This window comes from Mycosarcoma maydis, chromosome 15 (genome assembly GCF_000328475.2).
Source record: "Mycosarcoma maydis chromosome 15, whole genome shotgun sequence".
Taxonomy (NCBI): domain Eukaryota; kingdom Fungi; phylum Basidiomycota; class Ustilaginomycetes; order Ustilaginales; genus Mycosarcoma; species Mycosarcoma maydis.
The window spans coordinates 252,205-269,103 of record NC_026492.1 but is presented as its reverse complement, the minus strand read 5'-3'; the positions used below and the strand labels follow the sequence as shown (position 1 = coordinate 269,103).

Genomic DNA, 16,899 nt, shown 5'->3' with positions numbered 1-16,899 from the left:
CGTCGATGTTCACGCGGGTTGAGTAGAGACGATCTCTTCGAAATCGCTGAATCACGAATGTTGTTTGAGCTCCGCAGCCTCCTGCGTTCACGACCGTTACCAGTGTGAAACAGCGTGTGCACAATCACAAGTCTTGAGTCTAGCTCAGCATTCACGATTCGTGATTCCTTCCAGACTTGGATCTGACTCCATGGCGCGCTGCACGCTCACGTGGCTGCACACTGAACAAGCAAGAAAGTTAGATCGACCTTTACGTATCTGTCAGTGTTCTACCGTGTATGACAGTAATGGTAACATCCGTCCCAAAGTTCTGGCTTACTACAGTCCATCGTAAATCTGTGGCATGTGAATGTCTCGTGTCAGAAAGCCAGCTGGATGCGAACACTTTTGCCATTACCGCGTCCAACACCGACACCGCTTGTATCCTTAATCGACGCTTCTGTCTACGCCTTTCCGCCACCAAGTTCCGGAACGCTCTGTTGTTACGATCGTACCGGGCCAGCAACTAGGAGGAAGAAGGAGAATCGTCTCCAGCTAGCCACTGCTGAGCTTGGCACCGAGCATGACAACATCCGAAAGGCTGTTGCAGCTCACAGCGTTCCAGAAGCCACCCTAAGCCACCGCATGAAAGCCTGTCGAGCCAAGAAAGACGGCCGTACCGACCACTAGGCACTTGCAGCGGCCGCCGAGAGCGCCCTCATCGAGCATATCTGGTGTTTGCCTGCAGCGGCTTTCCTCTGATACCGACATTGATCCAGAACTATGCCAGCTGTGACACGCGTGGGTTCCGGACCAATCTGAGCTGGTCGGCGTCGGTAGTGGATGGCTTCAGGGCTTTCATTGCTCCCACATTCGTCAAATTCAGTCCTACTAGTCCCACTGTCTCTAAACTGCGCGGCTCACCGGTGCTGCAGAAGAGATTGCACGCCAGTCATGAGTGGTTTGAGTTCAGCGCCGAAGTTCTAAGTGACTACCATGTGGTATCGGCCAACTTCTTCAACCACGAACATGGACGAAGCCGGTTTCATGTTAAGCGTTATTTTATTCACGATTAAGCTAGTGAGCTCGTGGTCGTGCCTTGTGGTGACCCAGCTTGTCGGTTCAGGGCACATCCAGGACCCGAAGGTTGGCCACTGTCATCGAATGAGTTGTAAAGAATTGGGAGAGGCGATCAGGTACTGATGCTACATTTCTTTACGAAAGGTCAGCACCGCATATGTAACGGATACGGGAGCAAGTAAATCACGAATGAAGAAAACCGAGCATCGATTGCATTCCTACAGGCTGAAAACGCACTGCGGGCTACGGGCGCAAAAGGAGGGAAAGAGAAAATTTCAGCAACGGTGGTACAACAGGTGGCGAAGGGCGACCAACGTGTTTGTCAAACAAAAAAACGTTATGATTATCATGTACGTATCTGAGAGTTTCCCGAGCAACAGCTGATGTGAAAGGGTCCGCCAAAGCCGAGAAAGACGGGAGGAAACTACGAGGAGGTTGAGGAGGAGGTGGTCTTGATACTGCTGCCTAATACCGTCGATGATGGCAACGACAATTGCTTCATGCCTAAGACCTTCCCTACCTCGAATACGGACCTTCTTCTGGACGAGATCAACGAGAGCCTCTCAGGACGATCAGTGACGACGATCTCGGCGACTTTGGCTTCTTCAAAACACTTCCTGTTCCAGGCCCCTCTCGTACCTGCAGAAAGGTCTGCTTCTTTTCTCATGTGCCGTACCATCTCACCACAAGCTCATTTCGATCGCAGAAGGTCTAGCACACAATCATCACGATTGCTACCATCAGAGACAAATTATATCAGACTCGTGACTGTCTGCGATGGCATTCAGTCCGATCGTCCACAATCACGAATCACTCACGAATCACGAATAAATGCTAGATCAACTGTATTCGTGATTCATGATTCGTGATTGCAATTTTAGTGAATCGTGAATCTTTAGCAAGCGCTAGATGATCGAAGTCTCCCTTTCCTTAGAGAGGCGAGTTGGGACTGAGTAGTGGTCGAGAATGGTTTGGAATGTATTTGGATCGGCATATTCCCACAGTCGTCCAGCGACTTGTGTGAATCTACTCTGGGCCTCTTGCTACCACCGCTATGTTGTGAAGCGGGGAAACTCTGGTGTTCTGAGACACCTACTCGTACCCGTTCAGTGACTGAGAGGGTTGCGGACATTCCGCGAGCTTCCTCGTTCCCGTCCGGTCACTCGTGTGTACCGTTTGGGTAACTGCAAGGGCTGCATGATTGTGGGCGATCAGACTAAACGCCAATCGCAGATATTCTAACAGTGACAAGATTCACTCAACCGGAACACACGAGTGACCAAACGGGAACGAGTAGGTGCTGCCGCACGGACAATCTCGTCCGCGGGTATCGTAACTCGTCAGAGTTTCCCATTACACTGGCGGGAAATTTTCCATTCTTCATGACTCACGTCGTAAAAAAAAAGGATACAGTCGACCTGGAACCACCCAAGGAACCACCCTGGGTGGCTCCTAGATGGCTTCTCGCAGGTGGCTCCGAAGACCATTCTCTCAATCGCTCGTCAGCCAGTCGTGAGTCGCATAGGAGATCCACACACAAGACACAATACCTGGTATTGGAGCAAAACAATCATGAATCACGAATGACAAGAGCTACCTACGTTCATGATTGCACAAGTATTATAACAACAAGTATTATAACAACATGCGTCATTCACGATTCGCGATTGAGCAAAATAATTTCCACGGTGCGCATCAATCACGAATCACGAATGATTCACGATTCGTGATTGTTATATGCACATCATAGCATGGACTTTATGGCATGAAAACCTGAGCGCTCTATGACGAGCATTCTTAGCTGTCAGGCTATGACTATTACTAGTTCTCGTGGTGTTCCTGTTGGGTGAACATCTTTAGACGGTCGGAACGCCAATCGCCAATCGTGAATCGCTAATCACGAATATTGTCATTCGTGATTCTAGTACTGTGGGTGGCTGCGAAACTCCTTCACTCAATGAATTACAATCATGATTCGTGATTCGCACCGATGCCACCAGCCTCTCGAGAAAAGGGGACTTGAACATTCATGATTCACGACCCTGTGATTCATGAATGCCATCCGATCCAGAACCGACTTGCTACTCACGACTCAGACTGAATTTTTAAATGCCCTCATGATTTGATTCATGATCAGCAATGCCCTCATGATTTGATTCATGATTCGCTGATCACAGCGGTGAAGAACGTAACCCATTCACGATTCAGAAGGCAAGTACTGCTTCTTGCTCGGCTGCTTTGTTGCTGCCGAGGCGGGCTAGCTTGCACAAAGATCGAGGATCGGTAATATTCACGATTGGTGATTCGAGATTGTGGCAAAACTTGGTGCGGAATCACGAATCGTTAATAGAGTGTCGATTTGCTATCGTAAACACGAATTGTTGCGGTGTGTAATTCGTGATTCGTGATTCATGATTGCAAATCACGAATAACGAATGGATTTTTTTAAAACATCTTCTGTTGAAGTCATCACATGCATGAGTCACGAGTCACAGAGTCAGAGAGAGATGAGTAGCCCGGTGCTTTCGACGACGCCCCTTTACCCACGCATGACTCGTTTTTATCAGCTCCATCTCTGATCGTTCACGAATCGTGAATCGTGATTTGGTAACATTCGTGAATCACGATTCACGATTTGATGATAGCAATCTGAATCAAAGATTTAGGAGTGCTGTTTCGTGTATGGTCCAAGTCTCCCTTTCCTCAGAGAGGCGAGTTATCAGTTGGGCGTGTAGTCATGAGTCGGGAGTCACAGAGTAATCGTGAATCAGAATATCACGAATCTGTGAATTTGGAATCGTGAATCACGAATGTAACTCACTTATTTGAACAATCATGAATTACGAAACACAAATCGTGAATCGTGAATCACGAATCACGAATGTGTTTTACAAGAGGAAATAACTACAAAGTCAGTAGTTCAAGTAGTCTCTCTGCATTTAATCAATCATAAATCACAAAACGTGAATGTGTCGTGCGTAGTCGCAGACTCACGAGACTGTCTATCCGCAATTTTGGACCATACAGTAAGACTCAATGAAGCTAATTCGTGAATGAATTCGTGATTTTTAGACTCACGATTTCTCTATCACATCTGCATCATACTCTGACTCGAGACTCACAGACTCGTGACTGTATTCACGATTCAGGAAATCACGAATCTACTCTGGGCTTCTCGCTACCAGCGCTGTGTTATGAACCGTGGAAACTCTGGCAAGCTACAATACTTGCGGGCGTACCGCTGGCGTATCGCCGCGTTCTAAGACATCTACTCGTTCCCGTCCGGTCACTCGTGTGTTCCGGTTGGGTGAAAGAAATGATTCGTGATTCTCCTTACACGTTGGGTCCTCGTACAGACCACTCTCGTGACTGGCTGTGGCCATGACTCACGACTGGTCAGTTGCTTGAGTCTCTTCTCTTTCAGGTTCTACCACCTTACGCGAGTCGTGAGTATGAGTCACGAGTATGCGGCCAATAGCGTGAACTTACGTGTGTCTAGAAACGTGTGAATCACTTGAAGCTTAACCGCTATACCAAAAGGGTGTCTAGACAACCAATCGGATTTGGATTGTATTCTTCAACTGAATCTCCCCTTGGCTTCTCGCTACCTAATCATAAAATCACGAATGTGTTGCGACATTCCTGCATATGTTGCGAGATGACGTACTTGAAAATTTGTATAGCGAACCGAGTGTAGCATTCACGATTGTGGTAACTGGACCAGTAACGAGTCAGAGTCGTGAGTCGTGAGTGAGTGAACCCTATTAGCAACTCACGACTCAAGACTAGCTTCTCATCACCTCGTCGTGCGTGCAACTGTGTTTTAGTTCATAATTGCGGTCATGGGTATGAAGCAAACCAAGCGGTTGACGCCTGAGTCTCCCTCGCAATCCAGACACCACCTTGCCTTCGCTAACCTTTCCTGCTATACGGTATAGACAGTCTTCTTTCCACTTCAAGCCGTTCCACCGATCACGATTGTAGAGGAGATTGACATCGTGGATCATATACAGTAGATAGCAAAGTCATGAGTAAGGTCAAGAGGTGGCTTCGCTTCGATCTCAGGCTCAGATACCGTCACCTGATCAGACTGCTTTTTTATTATGCGCAAGGCTATTCACATTGGACAGTCTTAGTACACAGTCTTTGGTCTTTGCTAAAATGACAGAGAGAGAGAGAGAGAGAGAGAGAGAGAGAGAGAGAGAGAGAGAGAGAGAGAGAGAGAGAGAGAGAGGAACGCTTGTACGCTTGTAGCCACGTGTGACTATTCTCGATGATCGGAACACGACACCCAAGGCCTGCTGAGTGCCGACAGTCGTGAGTTGCGTTCTTCATTGCACGTCGGCCGTTAAGTCGATGCTGAGTAAGCGCCTCTAGGGCATCATTTTCTGGAGCGGCCTTGTGGAAGCTTGTTCACTTTCCGCTACGTTCGACAACAGCGGCTGCCTTCAGCAGAACCTCTTCAGGTCTCGCTTGACGGCCCCCGCCGCTCGCAAGGCTATGGAGCGTTATCATGTTGGGCTGGCCGGAATGCTGATGGTCAGTACAGCATCAAGACGGTGCTACATTGCTTCTGCAGGCGTTGCTGTTGACGCTGTAGAGGACCAACACGATATCGATAGAGTCGGCTGGTGGTCAGGAGGAATCGAGCAACCACCACAGTCAAGTTCAAGTTCACACCACTTCGGTCAGCGTCGCTCCTACAGACACATCGCAAACACAGCAATGTCTGTGCTGTATTGTGCTATATTTAATCCTCCGCACGGACCGCTTCCCGCCAACACCAGTGAACGTCAACTTCGACATCTTGCAAGCCGTTTGACAGGCTGGCAGCAGACCAGAGAGCTGGAAGTAGAAGGGAAGAGAGCGGCTGACGCGTTGAGCATCGTCGGTGGACAAGCGGGAGCCCGATCCGGTATCGTAGCTCTCATTCTGAAGGCTGGTCTATACTGATCAGGGCATGTAACTTGGCTACGCTGCGACGAAGTATATTGTGCATTTCATCTGCGGGCTTTCAGTGCCAAACATGATCTCATCGAGATTCTCCTTGAATGTCGCTGCTGCACCATCTCCACTCGCCACTTACACGTCAGGGCAATAAATGCGAACAGATCGGAGCGAGCCCTGTGAAGCAAATCACAATGGCCGATCAAGAACGTGGAACACATTCTTGCCACATCGAACACAGCGTGCGTCCCAACAAAGGTTCAAGCAAAGGGACGTTTCAGGGTCGCATAGCAACTCAGCCAGGATCGATGTGCAGACGCATGGTGACAGTCTCGTCGACCATGCGAATTCCGAACATGAAGCGTGGCAGAATACAGCCTTCGTCGTTCCTTCCTCACTCATTGGTCGGGTCAGTCTTGATCATTCCCCTGGTCAACAAACGCAAGCAAATCGCTAACCTCGAGAGCGAGCAGCCGGAGAAAGCTTGGAACCCCACCATCAATCTCACAGACAAGGTATTATTTTCGTAACAGATTCATTACAATGACCCGGCGAGCATGCCAGAAAGCAACCGAAGATACATCTACGAGTCTGCGCTTGTGCACTTTAGTACTGCAGGAGCTTGGCTTCGAGCTCGATGGGGCTCACAAGGGTCTGGCCCTGGAAAACCTTGGTGACGTGCTCGGCCTTGGCGACAACGTCGTCGCCAGTCATCTTGAACTTCTTGAAGAGTTGATTGGCAGGGGCTGAGGCACCAAAGGTGTTGATACCGTGCTGGGCGTGCGAGTACTTGGACCAGCCGAGCGTCGAGTAGGCCTCGACGGAGAGGATGGGCTTGCCCGAGGGGAGAACCGAGAGACGGTACTCGATGGGCTGAGCATCAAAGACCGAGAAGCATGGGATGGAAACAACACGAGCCTTGATGCCCTTCTCGCCGAGCTTGGCGACGGCTTCGACGCAGAGAGCGACCTCGGAACCAGAGGCAACGAGGGTGATGTCGGCCGACTCGTTCTCTACGACAACGTAACCACCCTTGGCGGCCTTCTCGATAGAGCTGCCCTCGAGTTGGGGCAGATTCTGACGAGTGAGGGCAAGGACGGAAGGGGTTGACTTGGACTCGATGGCAACAAGGTAAGCACCCGAGGTCTCGTTACCGTCAGCAGGGCGCCAGAACATGAGGTTGGGGATGGCACGAAGAGCGATGGCAGTCTCGATAGGCTGGTGGGTGGGACCGTCCTCACCGAGACCAATCGAGTCGTGAGTGGCGACCCAGATGACGCGGTGCTGCGAGAGGGCCGAGAGACGCACAGCGCCGATAGCGTACGAGACAAAGTTGAGGAAAGTTCCGGCGGTGGGGATGTGCATGCCGTAGGCGGCGAGACCGTTCATGATTGCACCCATGGCGTGCTCACGGACACCGTATCGGATGTACTTGCCCGAGTAGTCACCGAGCTGGGTGCTGGGGTGCTGGAAGTCGACAGCGTTGCCCCAACGGGTCAAGTTGGAGCCGGTCAAATCGGCGGAACCACCAAGAAGTTCGGGAACAGCGTCAGCGACCTTGGCGAGGACAGTCTCGGAAAGCTTTCGCGAGGCAACGGCGGCATCGCTGGGCTGGTAGGTGGGGAGAGACTTCTCCCAGCCCTCGGGAAGCTTTCCGGCGATTCGGCGGGCAATCTCGGCGTGCTCGTTGGGGTACTTCTCGCCGTAGGCCTTGAAGAGCTCGGTCCACTCCTTGTCGGCCTTGGCACCACGGTCAGCGATTTCCTTGTAAGCGGCGTAGACATCGTCTGGGACAACGAAGCTCTGCTTGGGGTCCATGCCGAACTTGGTCTTGACAGCTTCAATGTCGTCGGCCTTGAGGGGAGCACCGTGGGTGGCGGCGAGACCCTGGAGCTTGGAACCGAAGCCGATGGTGGTCTTGACACGGATGATCGAGGGCTTGTCGGTGACGTTTCTGGCCTCGGTGATGGCCTTGAAGAGACCCTCGAGGTCCTTGTCACCGTCAAGGACGTGCGAAACGTGCCATCCGTAGGCGAGGAAGCGCTGCTCGACGTCTTCGGTGAAGGAGCAGGCGGTGTCACCGTCGATCGAGATGTGGTTGTCATCGTAGAGGGCGATGAGGTTTCCGAGCTTGAGGTGACCAGCGAGCGAAGCGGCCTCGGACGAGATACCCTCCTGCAAGCAACCGTCACCGGTGAACATGTATGTGTGGTTGGTGAAGAGGGGGAAGCCGTCCTTGTTGAAGGTGGCAGCAAGGTTAGCCTGGGCGATGGCGAGACCGACCGAGTTGGCGAAACCCTGACCAAGGGGACCAGTGGTGACCTCGATACCCTCGGTGTGACCGTGTTCGGGGTGACCTGGGGTCTTGGAGTCGAGCTGACGGAACTGCTTGAGCTGCTCCATGGGCAAGTCCTTGTAACCGAGGAGGTGGTTGAGGATGTAGATGAGAGCGCAAGCGTGGCCGTTCGAAAGAACGAATCGGTCACGGTTGATCCACTTAGAGTGAGCGGGGTTCACATTCATGAATCTATGTGGTGCGGAAAAGATTCACATCCAAGCCAAGAGATAAAAGCGAGGGCAAGTCGTCAGTTTTTTTGTCCGAATGAATGCAGATTCAGCCTGCCATCTCGGTCTGTGCTTGCCCGTGTGCGAATGATTCATTCACAAGGGAAGCGCTCACGTTCTTGGCTAATCAGACCAGCGCGATCGGATGACGGCGCCATCAGGACAAGAGCAGAGAGTCAGCAAACACTCACCGAGAGAAGAGGGTGTGGGCCATGGGAGCCATACCCATGGGAGCACCAGGGTGACCGGAGTTGGACTTGGCGACCACATCGGCGGCCAAGACACCTGCAAGATCAGAAATCGCAGAAAAGTACCGAGGCAAAGAATGGGTCAGTTACGCTCTTCATTGGCAGATTACGCTGTGATCGACATTGAAAATTTCACCGAGCCAAGTGGAGATCAAGCTCAAGAGGTACTTACGGATGGCAGCGATAGCCTTCTCGTCGCTAGCAGCCTTAGTAAAAGACATGATGGCTATGTTAAACAGAGGATGAGTTGGGGGGGGAAAGGAGGGAACGAAAAGGTGATGGTGAGACGCAAAGATCTTCGGACGAGCTTCCAAGTAGAAGAAGGCTCAAGAGTAATTTGATCAGGGCCAAGAGACTCAGCGAGAGAGCAAACCAAAGGCAGAGAGGTAAAGTCCGAGCGTCGCGTCGCCAATCGATCCATGTACTGTATCTGTCGGTTCAGTGTGATTGCGAAAGGGTGCGTGCGCTTTTGGCATGCATCAGGGAAATTGCGCCCATCGCGAAGAAATCAATTTTCAGATCGATCGTTATTCATACGCTGATTTCACTCCGTCAACTTGACGGCCAACGTTGACACACGACAACTCACTTTCACGTCAGCATTCAATCACGAATCGTGAATTGCTGCAACCAACGTTGTCCACGCCAATAACTTCAATTCAAGGCTATCTCAGCTGTAGAATCTCGAACTGTGCTTGCCGGTTCACACAAGTGTCTTCGCTGGATGAGAAGGAACGTCTAGTAGTATCAAGAGCAAAGTTGTTCAACAACAGCAGCACTGCCGGCGCAGCCAAGTGGGAGGATCTGCTGTGTGTAAACTTGACCATCATCCTGCGAGACGATTTCAGATTTTGATTATTTATTACTATACTTGTCGCAAATTCGGATTCGTGATTCAAACTTGGTAACCAAACTTGGTAAGGGATACGACTTTTGTATTGCACCTTTGCACCACGCTTGATCGCGTCGATGAGCACAGGGGGAAATCCGCACATTCTCCCACTCAACCCACTCGTGAATCACGAATCACGAATCAAGAATTCACATTCACGATTGGATCTTCCTCCAACTGGTAACCTAGCTCAGACCCACGAAAATCACAAATCGTGAATCACACTTGTGAATCACATTCGTGAATGTTTTTGGCTCTCGTGTCTGTGCTGTCAGCGTTTGCGTCGATCTAAGATAGCCGCACTCACAACCCTTTTTTTATATCATTACTATACGATGTCGAATCTCCGTCATCGGTCCGGTGCGCCGGCCAAACCGTGAACGGATGCGATGGATTCATAAACAGAGCATACAGAGCAAACACGAACGTGGAAACACAAGATTCGGTGTCAGATTCCTGGCGTCGTCCACAGATGGCCACAATCCGTGATCACGCCGCGGCGATCTTTGATATCAACTGGAAAACGGCCGTTCGATTGTATTAGTATACCATCTGTAGAAGATATAGCGTCTTTACTGCGTTTGCATTCACGATCCCGATCGCAGAGTCACGAGTGTTGCTGCAAAACCCACTTGCACCGCTGCCAGCAGCCGAGTCGCCGATTTTCAGCGTTTCCAAGTCGCGATGCACCAACGATCCAAGATCTGACCAAGCATCAAGCGCCTCTTGTCAAGTGAACCGCCAAATTTTCCGGAAATCCACCAACCGTCGATCCCTTTGTTCTTGAACTTGACGCTTGATCAACGTCACCGTGCTTCGTCCTGTCGTCAGACTGCGCGCCAAATTTTCCAGAGCGGTTCCTAACTTATTCACGATTGTTCGGCTTGAACGACAGCAGCGACAGCCAAACTTTCATGATTCTGACCTAGTCGTGAGTCCCAACACTAGACACCGTCGGCATCTTGCTACGTCCACCCACACCCCATCCTGCTTCCGTAGCGAACCATAACACCTGGCCGTCCTTCTCAAAAGTTCGCCCGGCTTGGCGTGCCGCAGCAGCCGCCTGCTTGTCAAAGATCTCTTCTCTCGTTCCTTATGCCCGATGCGGTCACGCTTACACTTTCGTACTGTTCACATCTCGTGCGCGCATCTGCTATTGAAATGACGAATGATCATGCGTGCGGTTTCATTGGATTAGACAGGGCTGGTTTTTCGTACCAAAAGCCGTGGTGAATGTTACTGCAACACAGGCTGCCACCTCACCACGGGTTCTCCGCCCATGGATCTGGCTCGCCCCTCATGCCGCTTCCGTCCCCAGGACGTCGCTGGCCGCGCTCGCCCGATGCAAATGGCTTTGACCCCGAGCCCAGATCAAACGCGCTTTCGTTCCGATTGTGACGAGCCTGGCACTGTACCGAGTGCGCTTGCTAAAGTCAAAACCTCTACCGACCGCCACGCTGGGCGGCGTCAATGCGTCCAGTGATCGTTCGTGACTAGGCGAAAGTATCTCAGCAAACCCAAGACTCGAACTTGTCGGCAGCGAATGCTTCGCACTCCTGGTTCCCATCGAAACATCGTACGACGTGTCCGGACGTGCAACTCCCCACCCATTTTCTGCTCCTGGCCATGCCACATCCCTCAGCACAGGTCCGCTTTCTGCCAAACTCAACCCCCCCGCATCGTCCTCCTTGAATCGATTTGCGAGTTCTTCTGCCACTGACGGCGATAAGCCATACTTTGCTGTTGCCGACTCTGTCACGATTTCGGCGGGTCGGATATCCTCATCGTCGAACGATGCGAATGTGAGCGAAATGCCGCCGTCCGGCGCCACCGAATCAGCTCGCGACAGAGATTGTGCCGACTCCAAATAGCCTATCTCGGTCGCTGTAAGAGTACCAACAGGACTGATGGCAGAAGGCCCAGTTGTACTTGGTCGCTGATGAGCGTCCGTACTATCTTCGTCGGCCAAAGGCGCTGCAGACGTTGCGGCTTCAGTGGAAAGCGGAAGAGGTGGCAGTGAACTTTCCAATTCTTTGACCTCGATGCCCGACTCACGCAGCTCACGCATGATCGCCTCAGTGTCAAAGTGGGCGCTCGTCGAGTTCGGTCGATCCGCTTCCGGCGTGGCAGCACGGCCAGAGCCTTCGTGCGACGCTCGTACCGCTTCAACGCGAGAGACAGACTGCTTGACGATTTCCTCTTGCATCTGCTTGGCTTTCTCTACTTGAGCAGCGCTGGGTTGCTGAGCCGGCTTTGGCTCATGCTCAACCCGGGGCGGCAAGTCGTCATCGTCGTACTCATCGTATTCCACATGTCCAGATGCTGAAGTTGCGGCTGGCGCTGCACCAGCAGCAGAGTTGGATCGTGCCGGAGTCGCGCTTCGGCTGCTTGTGTTGCTTGTGCCTTTGCGTCGGAAGATCTTGCCAAAGCCGCCCGTACTGGTAGAGACGGGCTTAAGTTCGAGATTACTAGGCGCTTCGTCGCGCACCACTTGCCTCTCTGGGATGGCGTTGAGATCTTCGGGCTCGTCAAAATAATCTGCAGTGGTTCGGAAACCGAGCTCGCCGAGCACGAGCGGCATCAAAGGCCGATAGCCGAGATGACCCGGAACCACGTGTGTCACATCGACGTTCTCAATGTCTTGGACCCTCTCGACGGGATGCAAGCCAGCAATGCTTCGGAGGCCGCCGGAAGCTGCGCGATGCAAGTAGCCCAGAATCCAGTCACTACGAGAGAAGGCGCTGACGAACCGGCCTGAAACGACGCTTCTAGCCTCTTTCCAAGTATCGTCCTTGGCGGTGACAGGAGCGCCCATGATGTAGACGTTCTGTACGATGCCATACGCCTTGACCCTACTGAGCTCGACGAGCGCATAAAAGATGACTCTGGCACCCAGACTGTAGCCAACAAGCGTGATCGGACGCACGCCGAGCTGGCGTTTGGCTAAGGTGTCTGCGAGAATAAGGCCCGCAGCTTGAGCTCGGTCTAAAGCGTTGGACCAAGGGTTGTCGATGAGGTAGCCCAACTTGGTGAGCCACAGTGGCCACGCTAACGCCGTGAGCATGGCACCGGCACCGGCTACGGTCAGTGCCAAGGCTTGCTGTACACCTTGTACAATGGTCTCGTTCCAAAGGAGTCCAAGCGCGTTTCCCATCTCTTGCATCATGTCGGGCTCCCACAAGACGCTGAAAGCATCGCCCATGACACTGTCGATGACGCTGAAAGGTAGTCTCACGTCGTCCTGCGCCCCGCTCATGAAACCGGGCACGGAAATGATGGCATTGACGCGCTTGTTGTTGTGGATCGGTTTAAACTCGAACGTCTTTACGCTGCGAGTGCGTCGGCTCATGCCTCGGCCCGCCAGGCTCATGCCTCCTACGGTGCCGGTGGATGTGATGAGGGCAGCGCCTCCAACGCCGCCCAAGAAGCTGGTGGTGCCTCCAATGCCGACAGCACCCAGCGCAGCACCCATGCCCGCGCCGATGACGGGTGCTAGCAGACCGGCGGAAAGGCCGATGACGAGACCGCCTCCTACAGTGGCTAAACCCATCATGACCATGCGCTTCTTTCTTGCCATGAGCATGCGTTGCTTGATGGCCGACTGATCGCTGAGGCTCTCGACGCCTTCTTCAATCTCAAGGGCGTCAGTGATCCGCTTCTCGAATTGAGTCACATCCATCCAAGTGAGGCCGAGGTAGGAGGCGACTCGCTCGAGTAGTACACGGGAGCGAGCATCATAGACGCTATCAGCTGTGAGGACTAGGAAGAGGTCGCAGAGCACGGTCCATCGGAGATCGAGTGTGATGGTAGCATCGGCGCTGCTGATGCTGGTGGTGACACCATCGAGCGCACCAGGTGGCGGTTCAAGAGCTTGCGGTTCTTTTGTGAGGCCTAGCGTTGTTGTCACAGTACCCGGCCCTGCTTCCACGTCAGGCAGTGTTGGCGTGCCACCGACCGAGTCTATAGCATTAAGAAGCTGCGAGGCAGTGTTGGGATCTGCGATGATGGGGGGAGCTGCTGAGTCCTGATGTGGAGAGGCGGATGGAGAAGTGGCTGTGTCTGTCGGATCGTCGGCCTTCTGTTGGACCTTGGTAGTATCATCAAGCTGCATGCCAATGTCGAAGCCTTCATTGTCGATCGAAGCATGCTTGGGGTTGATTGCATGTGATTTGGCTCCGTCTTTAGGTGGGGATCTGGACAGCCTTGACCGGCTTGCTCCCAAGTCGCCGTCAGAATCTTCTTCCCCCTTGTCCTCCTCGTCGTAGTCTACAGATGGCTTCTGTTGATCATCACTGTTTGGTCCTGGTTCTGATTCGGAAGACTTGGCAATTTCAGACTGGGCAGAGGTTGTATTTGTGGGGCTCGATGACAGATTTTCTGACGAGTTCTGCTCTCGCTGGTGCTGCTCTTGGAGTTGCTGCTCCTCTTGTTGCCTTTCTTTGAGAGCTTCTGGGTCAAAGTCGGGATTGTCGATGGTTTGCGTGGTGATAAGAGATGGCGCAAGATCGGTAGCCAGAACACCGTGTTCAGCTAAGGACTCGATCATGCGTTGCTCTGAGCTTTCGATCTCCATATGCTGATAGAGTCGAGCCATGACCTTGATCCTCCAGCTATCAATGCTTTTCTTTGCAGATTCGAGGTTTTTGCCAGGTACTCTGCGCATTTGTCGAACCATTTCGGAAGCTATCAAGCTGCAGAGGCCAACATAAGCGATCTTTTGACCGTCGGAAAGGAGCTGTTTGGTGGTCTTCATCTGGTTGAGGGGGGTGGCGGTAGAAGTGTCGCCGTATGGATCGTGGTGAGCGCCATCTTTAAAGAGGTACTGGGTTGCAGCGTGAAGTTGCTCTGCCTCCTCGTCCTCGTCGAGTCTGAGCTGTGTGTAGCCCTTTTCGCCATCGGAATCATCATCATCGCCGGCGTGCTGGCTGCTTGCTGGTTTGGAGCGCCAGTCGTAGCCTCGTGCGTCGTCAATGTCGAGGTGTTTGCCGGTTGCATTTGTGGCGGCATTCTGAGAGCGAGAAGCAGATGCTCCGATAGATGAAGCAGTGTTGCCGGTGAGGTATTGGGACCTGGCAGCCGAGCGCTTGTGATGAGTTCCGCTGGAGGAGCGATTTGGCAGATTGCGAGTCGAGGAACGGGAGGGCAGCGAACGGAATCTGCGTGGATCGTCCGGATCGGAATCGTCCTCATCTTCGTCTCCATAGGGAAGATCATGTGGGTTCGAGTAGGCACTGACGGGTATCGAAGCGGATGAGGTGTGCGCAGTTTCGACTGGCATAGACTCCCATTCGTCGTCGTCGTCCAGCTGCGCGGTTGCGCGTGTGATGGAAGGGTTGTGTGACAAGCTCATGGCTGTCAATCGAGAGGGCTAGTGCATCGATATACCATGAATCAAGCGTGTTTAGAGGTGGGCAACCATGTGGAGGCGGTGAGTGAGTCGAGTGGAAGCACTGCCAGAGATGTGAGATGATGGCAGCAGCAGCGACGACGGCTGCCTGAGCAAGGAAAACAGACGACGATGGCAATGCCGATGAAGATATCGATGAGACAACAGAGCAGAAATTAGATGGTAAGGGGGATCGAGTGTGGAGAGAGAGAGAGAGAGAGAGAAAGAAAGATGGTGAAAGATAGCAAGCATGCACGGTGAGCAATCGAGAATGAGCAAGGGATCCGCAAGGAGCTCGGATCAAGCCAGGGTTCTCTTCTCATTCACGATTCACGATTCACGATTCACTCATGGCTACTCATGGTGCGTGTGCCGTGTCGGCTGAGAACGCCGGGGCTTTTGGCGTTCTTGATTCGTAATTAGTTAACGTTAACTAGTTACAGTCGTGAGTATGTGAATCGTGAATACCTTTTGTTTTATGTTGACGATTCTAGCCACTTTTAGCCACTTTGACATTCAGAACACTGCACGCTTGTCACTCACAACAGAGCTGCCAATCGTGAATTGTTCACGATTACACGCTCGTGGTTATGTCGATAACTTGGTTGTGAGGCAGCCGTGAGTCTTTGAGTCGGACTCGTGACTGTGACGTGTGATTCACTTGCTTTGCTGCCTGATTTGTGATTCAGTGAGTCACAATTTGCGATGTACGATTCGTGATTCTCGTGTTTGGCAGCGAGAAGCTAAGCTACCGTGTACTTTTCGATTCTCAAGTCATTTCGCTTGGCTCTTGCTTGTTAGCCCACGGCATAGACTGTCCATAGCAATCGTCTCAGCAGCCTCTGAGCCAGTCTGCGATAAAGGCAGGCGTTACTCAGCATGGTTACAAATTGACCCATGTACCACTAAAGATGGGGTCAACGGTGCATTTCGGTGTGCGTCTAGTGTACAAATGTCGGCTTGAAGAAGAGGATGCAACCACGCAAAACAAACGACTAGCAGACGTCGCAGGAGCCTCATCCGTCTAGGCTGTTTTGGCTGCTTGAACCTTTCGCTTGGCCTCTTTGGATTTTTCCTTTCGCAGTGCGAGCCCCTTCTTGAGCGCACGTTGTCGCTTGCGTCGGCCCGCACCTCGTTTGCTGCCCATCTTGTTGGTGATGATCTTGTCCCTGCCGTCCACTGTCTCAATCAGCTTTTTGCGGCTCTGCTCGCGAGCTTTGTCCATCTTTCTCTCTCTTGCCTTGTCACGTTTCTTGAGTCCATTCGACAAATGAGTCCTTAGCAAGGGCAAATACGCGCCCTGGAAGCTGGCTAGCTTGGAAGCAGGCACCAACGTGCTGATCTTGACCTTGCCGCTTCCTGAAACTCCGTTGGTGGCTCGAAAGAGGATCGCATCTGTGAGGCCACAGGACGAGGAAGGCGTCATGTCCACATCATCGTCCTTGGCCGCTGATGCTGGTGCTTTCTTCGAGGATACGTACACCGAGTGCTTTGACGTGCTTTCCTCGAACAGCTTGGTGAGCTCCGAAAGAAACTGCATTCAAAATAAAGCGGATGAGAGGTGTGAGCAATCTTGCAACAGGCTCGAAGAAATAGTCAAGGTCAGAGCGTCTTGATACCATTGAGGTGTTACTAGCTGCCGACCAAGACTGTGGGTTAATGCTCACCTGCTCATTGGTCACCGTCATTGCGTACGGTTAGTTTCGTGGCTGGCGCCAAAGAGGTGCCACAGATGGTGGATGAGGGCGATGTACTTGAGCTCGAAAGGTACTGAGGGAGCTGTCGGAGAACAAGCAAGCTAA

The 16,899-nt window shown here is 52.3% G+C and overlaps 4 protein-coding genes across 4 annotated transcripts; 1 reads left to right on the top strand and 3 right to left on the bottom strand.

Moving 5' to 3' along the window:
• Nucleotides 1-5,332: 5,332 nt before the first annotated feature.
• On the top strand, nucleotides 5,333-6,012 carry UMAG_04968 (uncharacterized protein; the record flags this gene model as incomplete). The annotated part of the gene is made up of 2 exons (XM_011392973.1): nucleotides 5,333-5,376; nucleotides 5,499-6,012. 2 exons carry the CDS (start codon nucleotides 5,333-5,335, stop codon nucleotides 6,010-6,012), a joined length of 558 nt encoding a protein of 185 aa, XP_011391275.1.
• A 600-nt stretch (nucleotides 6,013-6,612) lies between these two features.
• Nucleotides 6,613-9,040, bottom strand: UMAG_04967 (putative transketolase; the record flags this gene model as incomplete). The annotated part of the gene is made up of 3 exons (XM_011392972.1): nucleotides 6,613-8,533; nucleotides 8,763-8,856; nucleotides 8,992-9,040. 3 exons carry the CDS (start codon nucleotides 9,038-9,040, stop codon nucleotides 6,613-6,615), a joined length of 2,064 nt encoding a protein of 687 aa, XP_011391274.1.
• Nucleotides 9,041-11,008: 1,968 nt separating this feature from the next.
• Nucleotides 11,009-15,061, bottom strand: UMAG_04966 (uncharacterized protein; the record flags this gene model as incomplete). Its single annotated transcript, XM_011392971.1, has 1 exon — nucleotides 11,009-15,061. The coding sequence occupies one exon, from the start codon at nucleotides 15,059-15,061 to the stop codon at nucleotides 11,009-11,011; it is 4,053 nt and encodes a 1,350-aa protein (XP_011391273.1).
• Nucleotides 15,062-16,121: 1,060 nt separating this feature from the next.
• Nucleotides 16,122-16,785, bottom strand: UMAG_04965 (uncharacterized protein; the record flags this gene model as incomplete). Its single annotated transcript, XM_011392970.1, has 2 exons — nucleotides 16,122-16,631; nucleotides 16,765-16,785. The coding sequence occupies 2 exons, from the start codon at nucleotides 16,783-16,785 to the stop codon at nucleotides 16,122-16,124; spliced, it is 531 nt and encodes a 176-aa protein (XP_011391272.1).
• Between the last annotated feature and the right edge of the window lie 114 nt (nucleotides 16,786-16,899).